The sequence below is a fragment of the Ranitomeya variabilis genome, chromosome 1 (assembly GCF_051348905.1).
Source record: "Ranitomeya variabilis isolate aRanVar5 chromosome 1, aRanVar5.hap1, whole genome shotgun sequence".
Taxonomy (NCBI): domain Eukaryota; kingdom Metazoa; phylum Chordata; class Amphibia; order Anura; family Dendrobatidae; genus Ranitomeya; species Ranitomeya variabilis.
Genome location: NC_135232.1, coordinates 978,903,316 through 978,922,374, shown reverse-complemented (window position 1 = coordinate 978,922,374; position 19,059 = coordinate 978,903,316). Strand labels below are relative to the sequence as shown.

The 19,059-nt window shown below is 41.0% G+C and overlaps 1 protein-coding gene across 2 annotated transcripts in view; it reads left to right on the top strand.

Annotated features, from left to right (window-relative positions):
• Nucleotides 1-5,110: 5,110 nt before the first annotated feature.
• Nucleotides 5,111-19,059, top strand: part of PDGFC (platelet derived growth factor C) — a 392,151-nt gene continuing 378,202 nt past the window's right edge. The window contains exon 1 of one of the 2 annotated variants that reach the window (XM_077279398.1): nucleotides 5,111-6,314. In XM_077279398.1, the coding sequence (XP_077135513.1) occupies nucleotides 6,191-6,314 (124 nt within the window). In that variant the 5' untranslated portion in view covers nucleotides 5,111-6,190. The remainder of the gene's footprint in view (nucleotides 6,315-19,059) is intronic. The other variant, XM_077279399.1, reaches the window with a different exon arrangement.

Genomic DNA, 19,059 nt, shown 5'->3' with positions numbered 1-19,059 from the left:
ACACTATCCGTTAGTAGAACAGACCAATGTTTGGTCAAAATGTCACGGATCCGATCCCACTGGCAATTAGCTGTCGAAATGAATCGTATCTCAGGATCCCTTGACTGCCTCTTCCTACCAGATGGCACCAATAGATCCTGTCTCTGGGTTCGCTTAGCCCGTTTATAACCTGCCTTGATACACCGACGACTATACCCCCTGGCCATGAACCTATCCGCAAGTGTCGCGGACTGTCCCTCGAAGCGGGCCTCGGTGGAGCAGACGCGCCTGTTCCTCAAAAACTGGCCAACTGGGATGGCCTTAATGGTTGAATAATTGTGTGCCGAGGAGGCATGGAGTAAGGAGTTAACAGCCGTCTCCTTTCGATAAAGATCTGTCTCAATAGAGCCATCCTCGGCAACACAAAGAATAATGTCCAGAAAACTAATCTGAGATTTATCCCAACAGTAAGTGAATTTTAAATTAAACCGGTTATGATTAAGGTCCTGCATAAACTGGGTAAGGCTGGCCTCGTCACCACTCCAAATCATGAGTACATCATCGATGTAACGAAACCAGCCCACCACCTGGTCCGCGGCATGCGCCCCGTCTCCCTGGAAGATGGTTCTTTCCCAGTACCCCAAAAATAGGTTAGCATAAGACGGGGCGCAGGCCGCGCCCATTGCAGTCCCTTGTAATTGTAAGAAAAATTTATCCTTAAAAACAAAAAAATTATGTTTCAAAATAAATTCCAATAATTCCAAAATAAATTCCGTAAAATGTCCATCCCAGTTAGCTGTTTCGAGGAAGAAGCGTGCCGCCTCCAACCCATCACTATGTCGTATCGACGTGTATAGAGACTCTATATCGATGGTAACTAAGAGCATGCCCGCCTCAAGGGACAGGCCATCAACCCTCGTTAGAACATCAGTAGTGTCCCTGACATAGGAGGGACACTGTATATAGCAAATAGATCAATGGCTGCATTCAATTGCACTAAAGCAAGGGAAATGTGCGATACATGAAATGTGAATAGCATAATGGCTTGTGAAAGCTATGAAAAAACACATAAGATGCTTAACACAATATTTGGCCAAAAATTGTGAGCCCATCCACCAAACGTCAAGGTAATCTCAGATCGGATGGGTACCTGACCTGACTGCCTAGTGTGAACACTTACCTCTGGCTAATAACATGGTAAAGCCTGCATTTATAGGAAGGTCAGAACCAACTGTGTTTGGATGTAATTAAAATCACAGCATGGTGAAGGGCGGTGACGTTCAAGTCAGAAAAAATAGTACATAGTAAATATAGGTAAACTGACTGAACAGCAATCTAATCTGAACTGGTGCATAACCAAAAAAGTCATTATGCTATTCACATTTCATGTATCTCACATTTCCCTTGCTTTAGTGCAATTGAGTGCAGCCATTGATCTATCGGCTATGTAAGACTTTTTTGGTTATGCACCAGTTCAGACTAGATTGCTGTTCAGTCAGTTTACCTATATTTACTATGTACTGTTTTTTCTGACTTGAACGCCCCGCCCTTCACCATGCTGTGATTTTAATTACATCCAAACACAGTTGGTTCTGACCTTCCTATAAATGCAGGCTTTACCATGTTATTAGCCAGAGGTAAGTGTTCACACTAGGCAGTCAGGTCAGGTACCCATCCGATTTGAGATTACCTTGACGTTTGGTGGATGGGCTCACAATTTTTGGCCAAATCTTGTGCTAAGCATCTCATGTGTTTTTTCATAGATTTCACAAGCCATTATGCTATTCACATTTCATGTATCTCACATTTCCCTTGCTTTAGTGCAATTGAGAGCAGCCATTGATCTATTTGCTATGTAAGACTTTTTTGGTTATGCACCAGTTCAGACTAGATTGCTGTTCAGTCAGTTTACCTATATTTACTAGTATCTGTATATAGACAATTATGAAATTCATATGAGTGCGATAAGGGTAAGGAAACTTGAATAAATGTAACATTCCGAGGAATAAGAAGGAGGGACGGAGAAGACTTAAATTAAGGAGTGTAAAAGGTCTGCCTAAAATGTGTTTTTAGGGCAGTGATCACCAACTTTACTTACCTTGGGAGCCACATTCAGTTCTGAAACAGGGTTGTAAGCCACATGCAGAGCCCCCCGGAATAGTGACATCAAGCTTCTGCCTTCTGCACGGTAGTAACATCCAGAGCCCCCCCCATATAAGTAAAGGGCAGACAAAATTTTTCCAGAGAAATTACAAGAAAGTAGTTTACTTGCATGTAGGCGTTCCCACGTTAACCTCATTTGGTATTGCTGCATTAAGCACTCCCACGACACTATTGCAGGGTCAAGCAACCCTCTATCTGGCAAAATCATTCTATGCTCAGTTTAGCACTTACTTAATCTCTCCAACCCCAAGACCAGTATGTGTGCATTCAGACCTACTCTTCTATGTGGGTCTTCTCAAAAAAGTCACCACCTGTAGACCAGCTGTACAAAGCTGTTTACCAGACATGGTGCTAATGCGCCAAGTTGTCAGACAGCAGCAAGCCAAACATCATGGTCCTGCAAGCCACATGTGGCTCTCGAGCCACAGGTTGGAGATCTCTGTTTTAGGGCATGCTTTTAACTGTAGATGTTAGGAACTTCTCTGACTAGCACATTCCAGAGAAGAGTTGCAGCACAACCAAAGTTTTGGAGACAGAAGTTTAGGGTTCGAATAATGAAGGATTTTATTTTTTGGCCGCTGGCAGATAGGAAGATATAAGGAGGTGCAGCATAACAAAGAATTTTAAGAGTGTGGTATATTTCATGGTATTCCATAGTGAAGGGGCAACCAATGAATTGACCGGCGCAGGGTTGGGTTATTGGTGTGGTAGTAGATGGACAGACAGATGAGCTTGTCTGCTGCATTTGGGAAATATTTGAGAGAAAAGAGTTTCCAGAGAAAAAAGCAGATTAGTAGCAAGTTATGGTACTCGCAACAATAGGAGGTTTGTCCATTTCTGTGGTTTACAAGCGGCACACTCTGGAGTTGGGAGTTGTTTCTGAGGCGCAGTTGTCATGATTTTGCACGTAATTCAATATAAAGAAGCAAATAACAGATTTGTTGAACTTACCCCAAGACAGCAGATGCTTTGTCCAGGAGTAATGCCAGAAACAAACACTAAAATATGTTATATGTTGACCCTCCTGTTAGGGCCTTTATCCTTTGTCACCATATTTGATGGAAAGCAGCGGGTTTCCGAATGTTTTGCACAATATAACCTCTAGGTGGCAAGATATTCCCCAATTCACAAGAAATGGTCACATGGTAAAGTCTTTTTAAACCTTGTCATGTACAAATAACATCCTTTGCTAGGTAGATTAGTGATACATGGGGAAGTGAGAAAGTGGGATTTATATGGTGTCATACAATGATATTGCAACTGGAAATATTCTATGGTAATTTCACAAGTGGCAATAAGCACAGTATCAGAAGAGTCCTTTGTATCTAAAATAAATGAAATAATATGAGGTAAAGGTATGGCAAAAATTCAGTATCATGTTTTAGCACTTGAACATCCACATTTCATATACTTATACAAGGATCTACTGTATATAATTTATCTTATCTGGCACTTGTTCATGAAGCCAAAAATTACCTGAAATTAATTTTAGACATCTTGATTTCTTGTGCTTTTTTCTTTTTCCTTTCTGTAAAACTATTTTGAAAATTTAAATAAAATTTCCATTATAAACAAAAATAAAAAACACCTTATTTTGTAAACTGGAAATTGATATGATCACTCAAGCAATAGTCTAGAAGCAATTGTCTAGATAATTCAAATTGTATTTGCTTGCAAAATGTAAGTAATATGGACATCACGGTAGCACAGTGGCTAGTGCTGTTGCTTTGCTCCCACCAACATCTGCAAGGTGTTCAGCCGATGGCAAGACCTACTGTACAGTAACGCATACTAGAGATCTTATTTCGACAATGCATAGAATGTTGTTATAAAAACGACTTGCTTCCTATTCCCAACTTCAAATATTGGCTAACTTCTAACTATAAGCACCAGCAAGAGTATCTAACAATGAAAGTAGTCCACGTGCAAAAGTCTTAATTCATATATTGGCTCAGTGGTTAGCACTGCAGCCTTGCAGCGCCGGAGTCCTGTTTTGAATCCCACTATGGACGACATCTACAAAGAGTTTGTATGTTCTCCCCGTGTTTATGTTGGTTTCCTCTGGGTTCTCCGGCTTGCTCCCTTCACAGATAGTGAACTTAAATTGTGAGCCCCAGTGGGAACAGTGATGATAATGTTTGTAAAGGAATATGATGGCGCTATAAAAGACTATGTTCAGTTATGGCATTGAGGTTTAAGTCCAAACCACTGGAAAACGGGATTCGGGTATATGCTGATAGGGCCACTGACTAAAAGATGCCGACAGAGTCAGTGTGCTCTATTGTACATCATTTTAAGATGTATAAGCCTATTAGTCGAATACATCTGTCTGCCCACCTCCAATAAGTGTATAGAGTCGAGAATGATGTCCAACAGAGGACAGGATGACTCCGTCTGCATCATTATTATCAATGGCCTCATCACCCCGAATCCCATTTTGCCTGGGTTTGGACATAAGCTCCCATGAAGCCACTGAACGTAAGGTCAAACGTGATATGAACCTTGCCTAAGACAGCAAAATAATAAATGATAATAGTAACAGTTTCAAAAATTGAATTCATAGCTCAAAAGAGTACAACAGAGCGTTTCATCATTTCTAATTCCATGTAATCTTTTATTATTTAATTGATTTCTTGTATTTAAAAAAGTTAGTTACAAAACAAATATTACAATATTTCTGTTTGTCCTTAAGTGTCTACTTACAGCTCTGAAACAGTATAGCATCTCGGGATTTCATAACTTTTACCTTGAAAACTTTGCGAATTGTCTATTGTTTGTGTCTCATTTTAACATATCACTTAATAATAAGTTTTCTCACTTTTCAAGTTTTTGTCCTGCCCAAGATGGGATTCCCTGTCCCTCTTTTCTTTGCTGTAGCACCTGTTGAGTCGCCAGGTGGCAGTCTGCCTTCGCTGGAACTTTAGGAAAGTGAGAGGGAAAGGAGAGGGGGAAGGAAGAAGAAGAAGGAGAGGGAGTCAAGTACTTTCATCAGCTCTAAACTCTTTCCCATTTGTTGCAGCTAGGAGCAAACTTTAAACAGACACCCACACTAAGCTCTCAGACTCCCAGCTAAGGAATTGTTTCCTTTTCACTCCTGAGTTTTTCAGAGGCACAGGAATCCCACCAGCAAAGCAAGCAAACCCCTGAGTGACCTGCAGCCCTATTAAGCACTAGAGGATCACCCTGCTGACTGGAACCTGCTGCCAGGCGGAGAACTCACTGGCTCCATTACTTTCATGCTGTTGGGTCACTGCTCTGATCTGCAAAACAGTGTGAGGAAGTTTGGTGCCAAGCCAAAAAGTAAGGTAAATAATCAGCACAGCAGTGGAGCACAGACTTTGATACTGCCTAAAAAAGGAACTGCCGGTGAGAAAAAAAAAGGGAGGTGTATAGAGACACGTTCCTATCCCACAATGTCCTGAGGGGACACGTTTGCTGACTATCACATTGTTTTCCCACAGGGTGTCAAGCTACAGATTCACATTTTTACAGCTCTGGATGACTGCTCTCGCTTATAATGCTAATTTCTTCAGTAGTCACCCATTTGTGTTTGTTTATACAAGGTGAACTGCTCTTTGAGGAAGGATTCTTTTCTTTCTCGAAACCCGGTGTAACTTTTTGTACATTAGTTTCGATGTGAGGCAGGCAGGTGTTCCTGGAGAATGTTTTTTTATATATTTATTTTTTAGAATTGGTATTGTCAGGTTTTCGTTGTTTTTTTTTAAATTATATCATTTTTCTTTTGTGGACGTCATTTCTTGAAGGATTTAAAACTACAGAAGATCTTCAGGGATTTGATCTTTTTTTTTTTTATTTTACGTTGATACTTTACCAAACTGGAGACAGAAAAGAATAACAGAATCACTAAAGAGTTGGCTTTGCATGGGATTATGAAGGATCTACCCAGTGATCATCTGCCACCAATGTTACCCAAACCAGCTCAGAGCTCTCTGGTGAAGGGTGCAGTGATCATGCTCTGCTGAGACTGACTGTGAACTTGCAAAATCTCAATTGCCTTTAGTATCTGTGCTCACCCCTATTCATCCAAATGATCCTCCTATTGTTACTTCTCAGAGTCCTCACGTGTACCCTGGACTTTCAGCTACATGGAGTACAAGCTGAATCCAATCTCAGCAGCAAATTTCATTTTGAAAGTGCTAAGGAGCAGAATGGTAAGACAAACTTTTGATTTTTGAACACTGTGATAATTTACAGCCTTGAAAGGTCATTTGCCTTTCCTGGAGGCCCATTAACTTTGGATAATTGATGTGGTATAGTCATACAGCACAAGGCTAGGCTTTAAAAGGTACCACAAAAAAGAACTTAAAAACCTGGCACCAGGGTTAAGGAGACAGGAAAATAAACCTGGGTCCTTTCTTCCGTATCTATTTATGTTTGTGCCTGTAGACCTAGATCCGTTGTGGTTTTACACTGGTGAATGTCTTCTATTCCTTTCTGTCCTGGAAACAAGCTAATCCCACATAGGAAATGAGAATTACTTTCAGCTTTCAAGTGTACCTGAAATGTTTAGAAAACCCTTTAAATGAAAGATCCCAAGGGCTGGAGCTCGGTGAGTGTAAAGAAAGGATTCTTTCATGTAAAAGGGCAGCTTCAGGGTGTGTAATTTGCCTAGCCTCTGAACTCCTTAGAACTTGCATTATTCAGATTTTTAAAGTCTTGTGTTGTTGATTTATAGATTATAAAGTCATTTTTTTTTTCTTTGAGTATCTTGAAAGAATAAATGAGTTCCCGCATAGAATGGGAAATATAAAAAAGTGAAGTTGCTTGATGACATCGAACATTAAAAAAGCATGTGTATAAATAGTCCTGGTCTATCTGCATGAGTTGTGGTGCCTGCGGTAATACTTTGGCACTAAAACACTGGCCATGTGAATGTCCTCACGTTTATGTCAGCTGAAAAATTGTAAATCAAGCTGACTTTTACATTCATTTTTTATTTGCAGCTATGAATGGCCTTTTCTGTTACTTTGTTGTTTTCTTTTCCTTTCCTCTGGATGTGACTTTTTTTCCTCCTGTGGTACAGAGCAAAATCTAGAATGGGTTAATAGCTAGAAGAGATAAAGGAACAGGACACAACTCTTTATCACAGGCACTAGAGTTGTGTGAGAGAGCTGATATTGTTTTTGCATGCTGCTTGCTAATGTGTTGACATATGGCACCTGCAGACTGCCAGAGAGCCTGATCAAAGAGCAGCATAGAGATCAACCTCTAATCAGTCTCCACTGTGAAGGACCAAAGGAAACTGATCAAACGGCTGAGGTTCCCTGCTATGTTGTGACGGGAACCCATCAAGATGACCTTTGTCTATCCTTTTTTGGTGTTGAAAAATAATGCACTTTCTTAAAGACATGGAATCGCATGAAAACAACCCATGTGTTTTGTAAGGCAAGTACAGACAACTTGTAGTTTTCGACTTGTTGTCTTGGACCTACAAGTTGTGTCATGCCTTACCAGTTAAAGGGCAGGGCAAGTTATATTCTAAGATGGTGCATTTTGGTGCCAAAAATACTTCTGGTGCAGAGTGTTTTTGTTCGCTTCATGTTTTTTTAAATGTCTAGACTGTAGATGACGTCTAGACTCGGGAGACGACAATGTTTAATATTCTAAACTCAAAGTATTCAAGGGAAAAAGTTAAACACCAAATTCAAGAAAGAAGCAATATTCTGAATACTTGTTTTTTATATTGTTCCTGATTCTCAGTTATGCTTTTTTAATTTTTGCAAGCGTAATTTATGTAATTTATGAAGATGCTTTACAGCATAGGTAAGTATTTTTGTTGCGTTAGATCTTATCTCGGGAATTATTAGATGCATGAATTGAAGGTATCTAAAAAGCTTGATCTTGTAAAGTCGTTTAAATCAACGGCATTCATAAAAATAGCATTTTGGAGATAGGTTCATAAAATACATTGGGCAGTAACGAGAAAGCTTTTGTTATCATGGAGGTTAATAAATTGAAGTTTGACACATGCCAACAGATGACTTCTTCATTGTCAGTGAGACTAAATATAATCTAATTGTCAATAAGAATCTGTCAGTGTCTCAGATATTTGCCGATGACTTAGTTTATCTGTTAACAATACACATCTTAAATACTTTTTTTTACCATAATGCAGTCCAGAATTTGCATGTGACCTTAAAACAACTTCACCTTTGATCTCCATTGTTAAAGACATATAGGTGAAGGCAAGAGAATTCTATCAGCACAGGTACCATATACTGAACCCCACCACTGCATTGTAAAGTAGCACAATAACAACAGTCTCTACTCTCTACTAATTTTTGGTGTGAGAAAATGTCATATTTGCCAATTGTCTCTTCAGAGAGGAAGAGGACTTGAACTCTAGTGCCACCAATTGGAAGTAGCTATCCTAAAAGTAAATACCGACCTTTTAACGAACCTTGTCACATGACTTAGGATAAAAGCCAAACTAGAATTTCAACTTCCAGACACATGTTTGGGGTGATGCCCCTCCTCAGTGCAAAGCATGAGATCTGATTAGGCAGTATGAGAGGCCTCTCACTGGATTTTAAGGGGGTAACGTCTCTGCTTGTGGAGAGTGACATTCCAGTGTAAGGAGACTTATATGCCATGCAATGCCCCTCTGGAAAATATGTAAATTGCCTCTTCAGTGATGCAGATGACTTAAACTCTATTACTACTTATTGTAACACAATATCTCAAATACAGATGTCATAATATATAACAATACTTAGTCCCAGAATAAATAACCAGGACCTCACTGGAGAATATCCTATGGAGCTCCCTCAAATTATCCAAACACCACAAAATGGAACATGAGACCACAAAATATGTGTATCATAGAATAGTAAATTTTATTTTAGAAGTCAATTAAGACATACAGTATAAAAATAGCATCGCAGAGTAAATGATTAGAACAGAGCGAATGACTAGGTTAGGGGTGCACCACAAACATAGTGGCACCCCATGCGCAGAGGCATGGAAATAGAATTATCTAATATAACCCATACAAGGATCCTACTGAAATGTACAAACTAAAGTGTCAGTGCATAGTATTACATCCATAGCCTAGATGGAATGGTCACGAGTCTAAAAATAAAGTCTCATACCAGAGAACATTTGTGTAAATTAATGGCCATGTGGCTAGTACAATCCAGATAATGAAAGAGACATGAGACCACCCTCAGATCTTACCCATCTCTGTTTCCCTACGCATGTTTCACAACAGCTTCCTCAGGGGGCAAGGTGATGATAAAGAGTCCCCACTGTCTTTATTAAATACACTCCCCGTAATCACAATCAGCAGCGCATGTGGCCAAACAGGTGGGCGCAGGAAAGTCGCATCACTACGGCACCATCATGGCGGTGCGGGTCACTGGGAATCCCCGATGACATCAATGACCCACACACGTCACTAACAGGCGCCGGGTATGATGCCGCAGCCCGAGACCACGTCGGAGACATGCGCACTAGTGAAACTTCTACCTAACTCTCTCCCATCAAAGCAGAACGGGATCTACCAATTTCAGCACTGATTTAAAGGTACAGATATCATTATCTAAATCATTTATAACTACCCAGCGATAAGACCTACTACATAAAACACCTCACTATATTACTAATTACAAAAATATATATTAATACATTAAAGTGACAGTGCTTAAAGTGACAGTGCACAGAAAATATATATAAATGACCAAAGAAGACATGCAGCAGCATGTCAACATACAATTATGACAGGTGCAGGTAATTACATAATACATATTACAAAAATAGAGAAACATAATAAAATAAAACAACCAGTGTAAAGTGCATATCGAATGTTGCCGTTCCATTCACCCTATAATTATTTCAGAGTTGTAGATCAAGAATAGAAGTGATAAGCCACTCTCCAGCGTTGACTGTTTCCAAGAAGGATATTTAGTGATAGAATTCATAGCAACCTCAAGTGGTACATAACTAAATATAGAAAAAGACAGACAAAATTAAAAACAATGTATAAAAAAGAGATCATATGTCCAGAGATGACGTCAGCCAACTACAAAAATGATGTAAAACTAAGCTGCTCGTTTAACCCTGCCGGTATCATCGTGCCTAAGGTTACAATCCAACGGCATTCTTTTTGTGTCAAAATGCTCACATTGTCCCCTCCACGTATTCCCATATGGACACAGTCAATTCCCCAGATCTTCACCTCCCCAAAATTACATTTATTTTTCAACTTAAAGTGTTTGGGGATTGTTTTCAAAGAATCCACGTCATCCACGTCATGAGCGGCCTCAATGTCTCTCACATGCTCGCGAGTTCGAACACGTAATTCACAAGATGTCAAACCAATGTATACCAAATTACAACTACACTTAGCGTAATACACCACGTGTGTGGTTGTACATGTAATATAGTCCCTGATCTCAAATGTTTTGAGGCCGTTCGATGACATGAAGGACGTGGATCTAAGATAGTTCTTACAGGCAAAACAGTTACTGCAAGGAAAAAAAACCCTCCGTTTCCCCCCCAAATTAAAGAAAGATGTCTTTCTTGGAATATAGTGACTGGTCACCAGTTCATATTTCCGATTTCTAGCCCTACGTGCCATCATGAGAGTGGAAGTTGAGAGTTGGGTTATATTAGATAATTCTATTTCCATGCCTCTGTCCATGGGGTGCCACTATTTTAGTGGTGCACCCCTAACCTAGTCATTCGCTCTGTTCTAATCATTTACTCTGTGATACTATCTTTATATGTCTTAATTGACTTCTAAAATAAAATTTACTATTCTATGATACACTTATTTTGTGGTCTCATGTACCACTTATTGGAAGTAGCATCCTAAAAGTCAATATATATCCTTTAATAATCCTTGCTACATGACTAAGTATAAATGCCAAAGCAGAATCCTAATTTGTTCATTTGTGTTTTGGGGTGTTGCCCCTCCACAGTGCAAAGCATGAGTTCTGATTTGGTTGGATGAGAGGCCTCCGACTGGGTTTATAGCACTATTTAGTTTATGGTACAATAATCAACAAAATATACATTTTTATGTGTTTTTAAATAGAAAAATTAGGTGTCATTCATGGCAGTAGTCTTATGACGTGAATTATCTTCTATGACTGGACCAAGTAGAATAAACATTTAGGCCAAAATTTTTTTTTGCTTCAATCGCATTAAAAATTCTGTGGCCTTTTCCCATTATTCTTGTACCGAGATATTCATATCTTCCTATGAAGTGTTTCTCAGTTCTGGAAACCCAATGAAGAGACACCCTGACCAGTACCTCAGTATGACCTGGAATGCCATTGTAAAGCTAATAGAGGAATTTATTAAAACTTGATTCACTAGCAACCAACAATCTGTTTTCTGATGGTGTCTCTACCTTGCCCCCTGCTAGTCCCTGGGCTTCCTATTCTGGGGGAGATAAACATGTGACTGTTGCTGTCAGTGATAGGTTGCAGTGGTCATACAGTGTGTCAGTACAGCTAGGATGCATACACATCAGTTCTGTACACAATTGCCTGATTGTACTGACCTGTGACTGCCTGAAGATCAGTTGTGGAGACCAGCAGTAGACACAAGGTAACTAAAAGAACAGTGGTGGATTGGGCAATATACATATTTTATTTTTCAACCACTTTAGGAACTCTGATAGAAAAAAAAAGTATTGGATAATCCTTTTAAGTAGAATCTGTTATTATAGTCCTGTCATGATACTTTAATATAATGATTTTAACCATGCTTGACCATGCAGACTTCTACAATATTAGGCCCGCCGAAGTCTAATAGTTGTCTAAATGAGGACATTAGTAAGAAGTGAGGAATGAGAACCATTAAAATTAATGCAAATAAAAGTTCTTCTAGATTTAAGGTTTGGAATACATCAAGTAAATGTTTAGTGATCCCACCAAGGAGCGTTACTATAGGGGTAAAGATTGAAGTTGCACCTCTGGCGGTCGACTCTACCAGATAGGACGGCACTAGTGCTATATAGTGGTGAGATGGGGATGTTTGTAACAGATTTTGATTTTTCACTTCACTAGTAGGATATATTAAAACGTTTCATTTTTGCAGCAAAACCATAGAGGTGGCAGGAAGAACGCTGCGTACAATACGTGTGTTTTTGCAATGTTTTTACTTGCATTTTTCAACAATTCTATTTGATGGGTAAATAGCGCCACAAAAAGTCTTAAAGAAATGATATGTTGCATCTTAGGAAAAACGCAACAGTGCTGAAAATACACGTGGAAAAAATGCTGCAAAAACACCAATGTAAATAAATAAAAGTGAAAGGTTCCTGTGAAACATGGAGGTGGAGATTCTTTTTAGCCTGTATTGTTAGTTTCTGTTAACTATTTCCTCTATTTGTTCCCCAGTGCATTGTGTAGTAATAGATCTTTGCTTTGGTCATGACCTAATTCTACATCAGGTCTACAATCCCTCACACACAACAGTAAAGCACTACCCAGGGAAATGCTGTGCATTTTGTTTTCCTGTCTTCTTTCTCAAGTCGGAGTGATTGTCTGTATACAAGTTAAACCAAAATCATATGTCAATTTCCCTCAGTAAAAAGAGCCGTGCTAAATCTTGCCAGAAATAGAGGATTTAGGTAAAAACTAGCAACCTGTGATCTAATATACATTATTAGGAATATTCTTCCTGACCCTGATATTTTGATACATTAATTTATCAGACTTTGTAGCTGAATTTATGACATATGTTGGATTTCTGCTTCTTTCAACACCATATATTTAAGGAAGTTCAAAAGCATTTTACCTGCAACTTCAATGTGGGCGACTTTTCTGACAACTATCTACCCGTATAAACCCATATTGCCACTGATCCTCAGAGTAACGGCTGATATAGATCTTGTTCTGTGAATATTATCCACCAGAACAAACCTCTGAGGCGTAAAGGGACATGTTGTTAAAACCACAGTTTACAGAAGATAAAGAGTCATTTAGAGATGAGGATAGCTGTTCCCATTACATTACCGGTAAAACCAACTATGTATTTGTGCAAAATGAGTAGACTACGCATATCAATATCTAAAGTACACAGATAAAACAGTGTACGACATAATACATAATCACGTAGAGGAAAATAAAGTATTTTAAGGAACTCTCTCTCTCTCTCTCTCCTTTTCCAGGAATTCACTGCTATAAACTCCATGTTAAAAATTACAACCGGATCCGGCAGAAAACCGGATCCATTGCATCAGCTTTTACACTATTTGCAATGGATCCGTTTTTTCAAACATTAGCCGGATTCTGCCTGAAGCAAAAAGCCTGATGTGTGAAAGTAGCCTTACTCTGATAATGTAAGTCCGCAAGGACAGGGTCCTCTCCCCTCTGCACCAGTCTGTCATTGGAAATTTGTTTACTGTTAATGTTATCTATAACTCTGTATGTAACCCGTTTTCTCATGTACAGCACCATGGAATTAATGGTGCTATATGAATAAATAATAATAATAATACAGTAGCGTAGCTACTGGGGGGGGCAGAGGGGGCCATTGCCCCAGCCCATCACCTGAAGGGGCCCACAGGGAGATCCACTGTCGCGTCTGAGGTGTCAGGGAGAGAGCAGCACAATGCCGACTCCCCTGTCTGATAGACTCTGCACAGTGGCAGGTTAGGCTACTTTCACACTAGCGTCGTTTTGAATACGTCGCAATGCGTCGTTTAGGAGAAAAAACGCATCCTGCAAAGTTGTCTGCAGGATGCGTTTTTTCCCCATAGACATTAGCGAATCATTGCGACGTATGGCCACACGTCGCATCCATCGTGCGACGGATGCGTCGTGTTTTGGTGGACATTACATGTAACTTTTTTTGTGCGTCGTGTCCGCCATTTCCGACCGCGCATGCGTGGCCAGGACTCCGCCCCCTCCTCCCGGACATTACAATGGGGCAGCAGATGCGTTGAAAAACTGCATCCGCTGCCCCCGTTGTGCTTTTATTTCACAGCATGCGTCGGTACGTTGGCCCGACGCACTGTGACGCGCCCGTACCAACGCTAGTGTGAAAGTAGCCTAAGGCTGCAGAGCCTCCATCCGTGCAGAGTGCGATGTGGTCTCACCCAAGCAGTCTCTTCCTGGCTGGGCTGGCAGCAGCTGCAGTTACTTTCTGGCTATGCATGCTGGGGTTCGCTGAGGCACGCTGGGTCCTAGTGGCCTCCTTGCATCTATTCTGGACACTTCCTGGTCCTCCTCACTACCTGAAAACTTCATCAGTCAGTAATTGGGGATGGAATTTAGTAGATTAATTCGATTTAGGCATATCATGGTCACTGTGGGGTGAATGTGAGAGGATTGTGGTATTGTGGGGGCTGAAGTGGGGGAGAGGGACAGGACACTGTAGGGTAAATGTGAGAGGATGGGGGTATTGTAGGAGAGGAGGACAGAGCACTGGGGGGTGAATGTGAGAGGATGGGGGTTATTGTGGGTGTTGGGGTGTGCAAGGGGGACAAGGCACTGTTGGGAGGGGGACAGGGTACTGGGGGGTGAATGTGAGAGTTTGAGGGTATTGTGAGGGCTGAGGGGGCACAGGGCACTGGGGCGGCTGATTATTATTATACTGTTTAATGTTATGAGATTATATGCACTCCATCATATGTAATAGTTGCTGTCTTGTGGCTGGAGATGGAGGTCGGGGGCTTTTTATACTTGCGAGCTGGGTCTTTTATAAGTATTAGTAAAACATGATAGAAATGCAGGTTAATAGCGTTAAAACGTTACTAATAGGATAATATTTCAGTATTAGTATAACAAGGATAAGTATTAGCATAAGGGCGCAGACAGACGCCGTATAACTCATGCAAGGATCGCATTGCAATCCTCGGACTGCCTGACCCCTCTCCTGACATAAGCGTGACAGCGTGATGGATTACTGCAGCTAATCAAAAATTATAAGTTAAACCGCACCTCATATTATTAGGGTCCTACAGGACACTATTTAATTTAAGACGCATGTCACAGCCAGGAAGTTCATCCCAGAAAAAAGTCCATGCCAAGTAGTAGAAAAGACAGCGCCTCAAACGTTGGCGCAAAAAAATCACATTTTATTCCGCCACCTGTGGCAACGTTTCGATCCAAAAGAGTGCTTGAGAAAGATCTTTTGGATCGAAACGTTGCCACAGAAGGCAGAATAAAATGTGATTTTGTTTCACCAACGTTTGAGGCGCTGTCTTTTCTACTACTTGGGATTACTGCAGCCTCAGGTCAGGAGAGCCGACGGTCAGTCCGAGGATTGCGATGCGATGCTCACATGAGAAATACATCCGTCTGTCTGCCCCTAACAAGTATAACAATACAGTAACCACAGGCTGCATTCTATGTTATAAGAATAAATTGCTTATTAATAAATTATTAATTTATTAAAGGTTTGGGATAATTGTCTGCACTCACTCTGAGACTAGAGACCGCAAAATCATGATGGAGTGCGTCTGCCGTCATGAGACCCCAAGACCACTGGTGCGATCAAGCGGTCATGCGACCACTTTTGCTAATTGCACGTGTCAACTAGACAAGTTTGACTTCTCTCAATAGAAGAAAATTGTCACATGACCTCGTGCTCTCATCAGCGATGCTAGGGCCGTTATTACTGTACATAGGGGGACTCCTAAATATTAAGTAGGCACTTACAAAGCATTGAAGCCTAGCTACTAGAAGGCAGACGGTGTTGAACCGGCTGTCAGTCTGTCCCGGGGCATCAGTTACAGCCGCCGCTTTCTACACATAGAGTGATGACTGAAAAAGCATCGGCGCCGCCCCTATGACTAAAAGAGCAAGGCTGCCCGAAGGAATAAAGTTAATTTCCTCCCAGCAGTGGGGCTCTCAGTGCGGGCACCACACAAAGTCAAAATGCTATTAACCTGCAGATTAACCCCATATCTGCAGGTTAAAAGCATTACTTTACATGACAGGTTCCCTTTAAGCTCTGCAGTAGAACAGGGTGACACGAACTCCCTGCACTACTGCTCTCCGTTTTGTAGACCACAGGTCATCTTCAGCCTGCGGTACACAGAACGGCAGAGTGATGCACTGGCTGAGTCACCAGCGCATGCACAGAATGTCAGAATGCGAGCTAAGGAGTCACTATACAGTTTGGGGACCATCATACAATGTGGGAGCCCATATACAGTGTGGGTACCACTGTAGGGGGCACCTATAACATGTGGGGACTACAGTGGGGGCCATTATACAGTGTGGGAGCTAATGAGAGGGCCATTATACAGTGTGGACTACTGTGCATGGCCCTCATAATGTGTGGAGACTATCGTGGCAGCTATTATGAAGTGTGAGGGACATTATACAGTATGGGGGGACAGTATAAAGTGTGAGGACTACTGTGGGAGTAATTCTGTGCTTGGGACAGCAGTGGGGACATAATTCTATGTATAGCGTATCTCTGGGGTACATCATACTATATGTAGGGGAGCTGTGGGTCCATCATACTGTGTATAAGGAAGCTGTGGGGGAATTATACTGTGTATAGTGTAGCTCTGTCAGCATTATACTGTGTATAGGGAAGCTGTGGGCCCATCATACTTATAATAATAATAATAATAATAATAATAATAATAATAATAATTTTTATTTACAGTAAAGACCAAAAGTTTGGACACACCCTCTCATTTAAAAGATTTATCTGTATTTTCATGACTATGAAAATTGTAAATTCACACTGAAGGCATCAAAACTATGAATTAACACGTGGAATTATATACTTAACAAAAAAGTGTGAAACAACTGAAAATATTTATTATATTGTAGGTTCTTCAAAGTAGCCACCTTTTGCTTTGATGACTGCTTTGCACACTCTTGGCATTCTCTTGATGAGCTTCAAGAGGTAGTCACCTGGAATGGTCTTCCAACAATCTTGAAGGAGTTCCCAGAGATGCTTAGCACTTGTTGGCCCTTTTGCCTTCACTCTGCGGTCCAGCTCACCCCAAACCATCTCGATTGGGTTCAGGTCTGTTGACTGTGGAGGCCAGGTCATCTGGCGTAGCACCCCATCACTATCCTTCTTGGTCAAATAGCCCTTACACAGCCTGGAGGTGTGTTTGGGGTCATTGTCCTGTTAAAAAATAAATGATGGTCCAACTAAACACAAACCGGATGGAATAGCATGCTGCTGCAAGATGCTGTGGTAACCATGCTGGTTCAGTATGCCTTCAATTTTGAATAAATCCCCAAAAGTGTCACCAGCAAAGCACCCCCACACCATCACACCTCCTCTTCCATGCTTCACGGTGGGAACCAGGCATGTAGAGTCCATTCGTTCACCTTTTCTGCGTCGCACAAAGACACGGTGGTTGGAACCAAAGATCTCAAATTTGGACTCATCAGACCAAAGCACAGATTTTCACTGGTCTAATGTCCATTCCTTGTGTTCTTTAGCCCAAACAGGTCCCTTCTGCTTGTTACCTGTCCTTAGCAGTGGTTTCCTAGCAGCTATTTTACCATTAAGACCTGCTGCACCAAGTCTCTTCTTAACAGTTGTTGTAGAGATGTGTCTGCTGCTAGAACTCTGTGTTGCATTGACCAGATCTCTAATCTGAGCTGCTGTTAACCTGCGATTTCTGAGGCCGGTGACTCGGATAAACTTATCCTCAGAAGCAGAGGTGACTCTTGGTCTTCCTTTCCTGGAGCAGTCCTCATGTGAGCCAGTTTCTTTGTAGCGCTTGATGGTTTTTGCTACTGCACTTGGGGACACTTTCAAAGTTTTCCCAATTTTTCGGACTGACTGACCTTCATTTCTTAAAGTAATGATGGCCACTCGTTTTTGTTTACTTAGCTGCTTTTTTCTTGCCACAATACAAATTCTAACAGTCTATTTAGTAGGACTATCAGCTGTGTATCCACCAGACTTCTGCACAACACAACTGATGGTCCCAACACCATTTAAAAGGCAAGAAATCCCACTTATTTAACCTGACAGGGCACACCTGTGAAGTGAAAACCATTCCCGGTGACTACCTCTTGAAGCTCATCAAGAGAATGCCAAGAGTGTGCAAAGCAGTCATCAAAGCAAAAGGTGACTACTTTGAAGAACCTAGAATAGAAGACAAACCGTATATACTCGAGTATAAGCTGACCCGAGTAAAACCCGAGACCCCTAATTTTGCCACAAGAAACTGGGAAAACTTAATGACTCGAGTATAAGCCTAGGGTGGAAAATGCAGCAGCTACCGGTAAATGTCAAAAATAAAAATAGGAACCAATAAAAGTAAAAATAATTGAGACATCAGTAGGTTAAGTGTTTTTGAATATCCATATTGAATCTGGAGCCCCATATAATGCTCCATACAAAATACGCCCATATAATGCTCCATACAGTTTATGATGGGCCCCATAAGATGCTCCATATTAAAATATGCCCCATATAATGCTGCACAAATGCTGATTATGGCCCCATAAGATGCTCCATAGACACATTTGTCCCATATAATGCTGCACAAATGCTGACTATGGCCCCATAAGATGCTCCATAGACACATTTGCCCCATATAATGCTGCACAAATGCTGATTATGGCTCCATAAAATGCTCCATAGAGATATTTGCCCCCATATAATGCTGCACATGGCCCCGTAAGATGCTCCATAGAGATATTTGCCCCATATAATGCTGCACATGGCCCCTTAAGATGCTCCATATATATTTGCCCCATATAACGCTGCACGTGGCCCCATAAGATGTTCCATAGAGATATTTGCTCCATATGCTGTTTTCTTGATCAAAAAATGATATACTCACCTCTGGTCACGCAGGTCCCCAGCACTTGCTATACTCATCTTTCCTGTTCCACCGCTGAGCTAAAAAAATGGGCTGAAATTCTCGGCTTATACTTGAGTATATACGGTAATTTCAGTTGTTTCACACTTTTTGTTAAAGGGAACCTACCACCCCGTTTTTTAAAA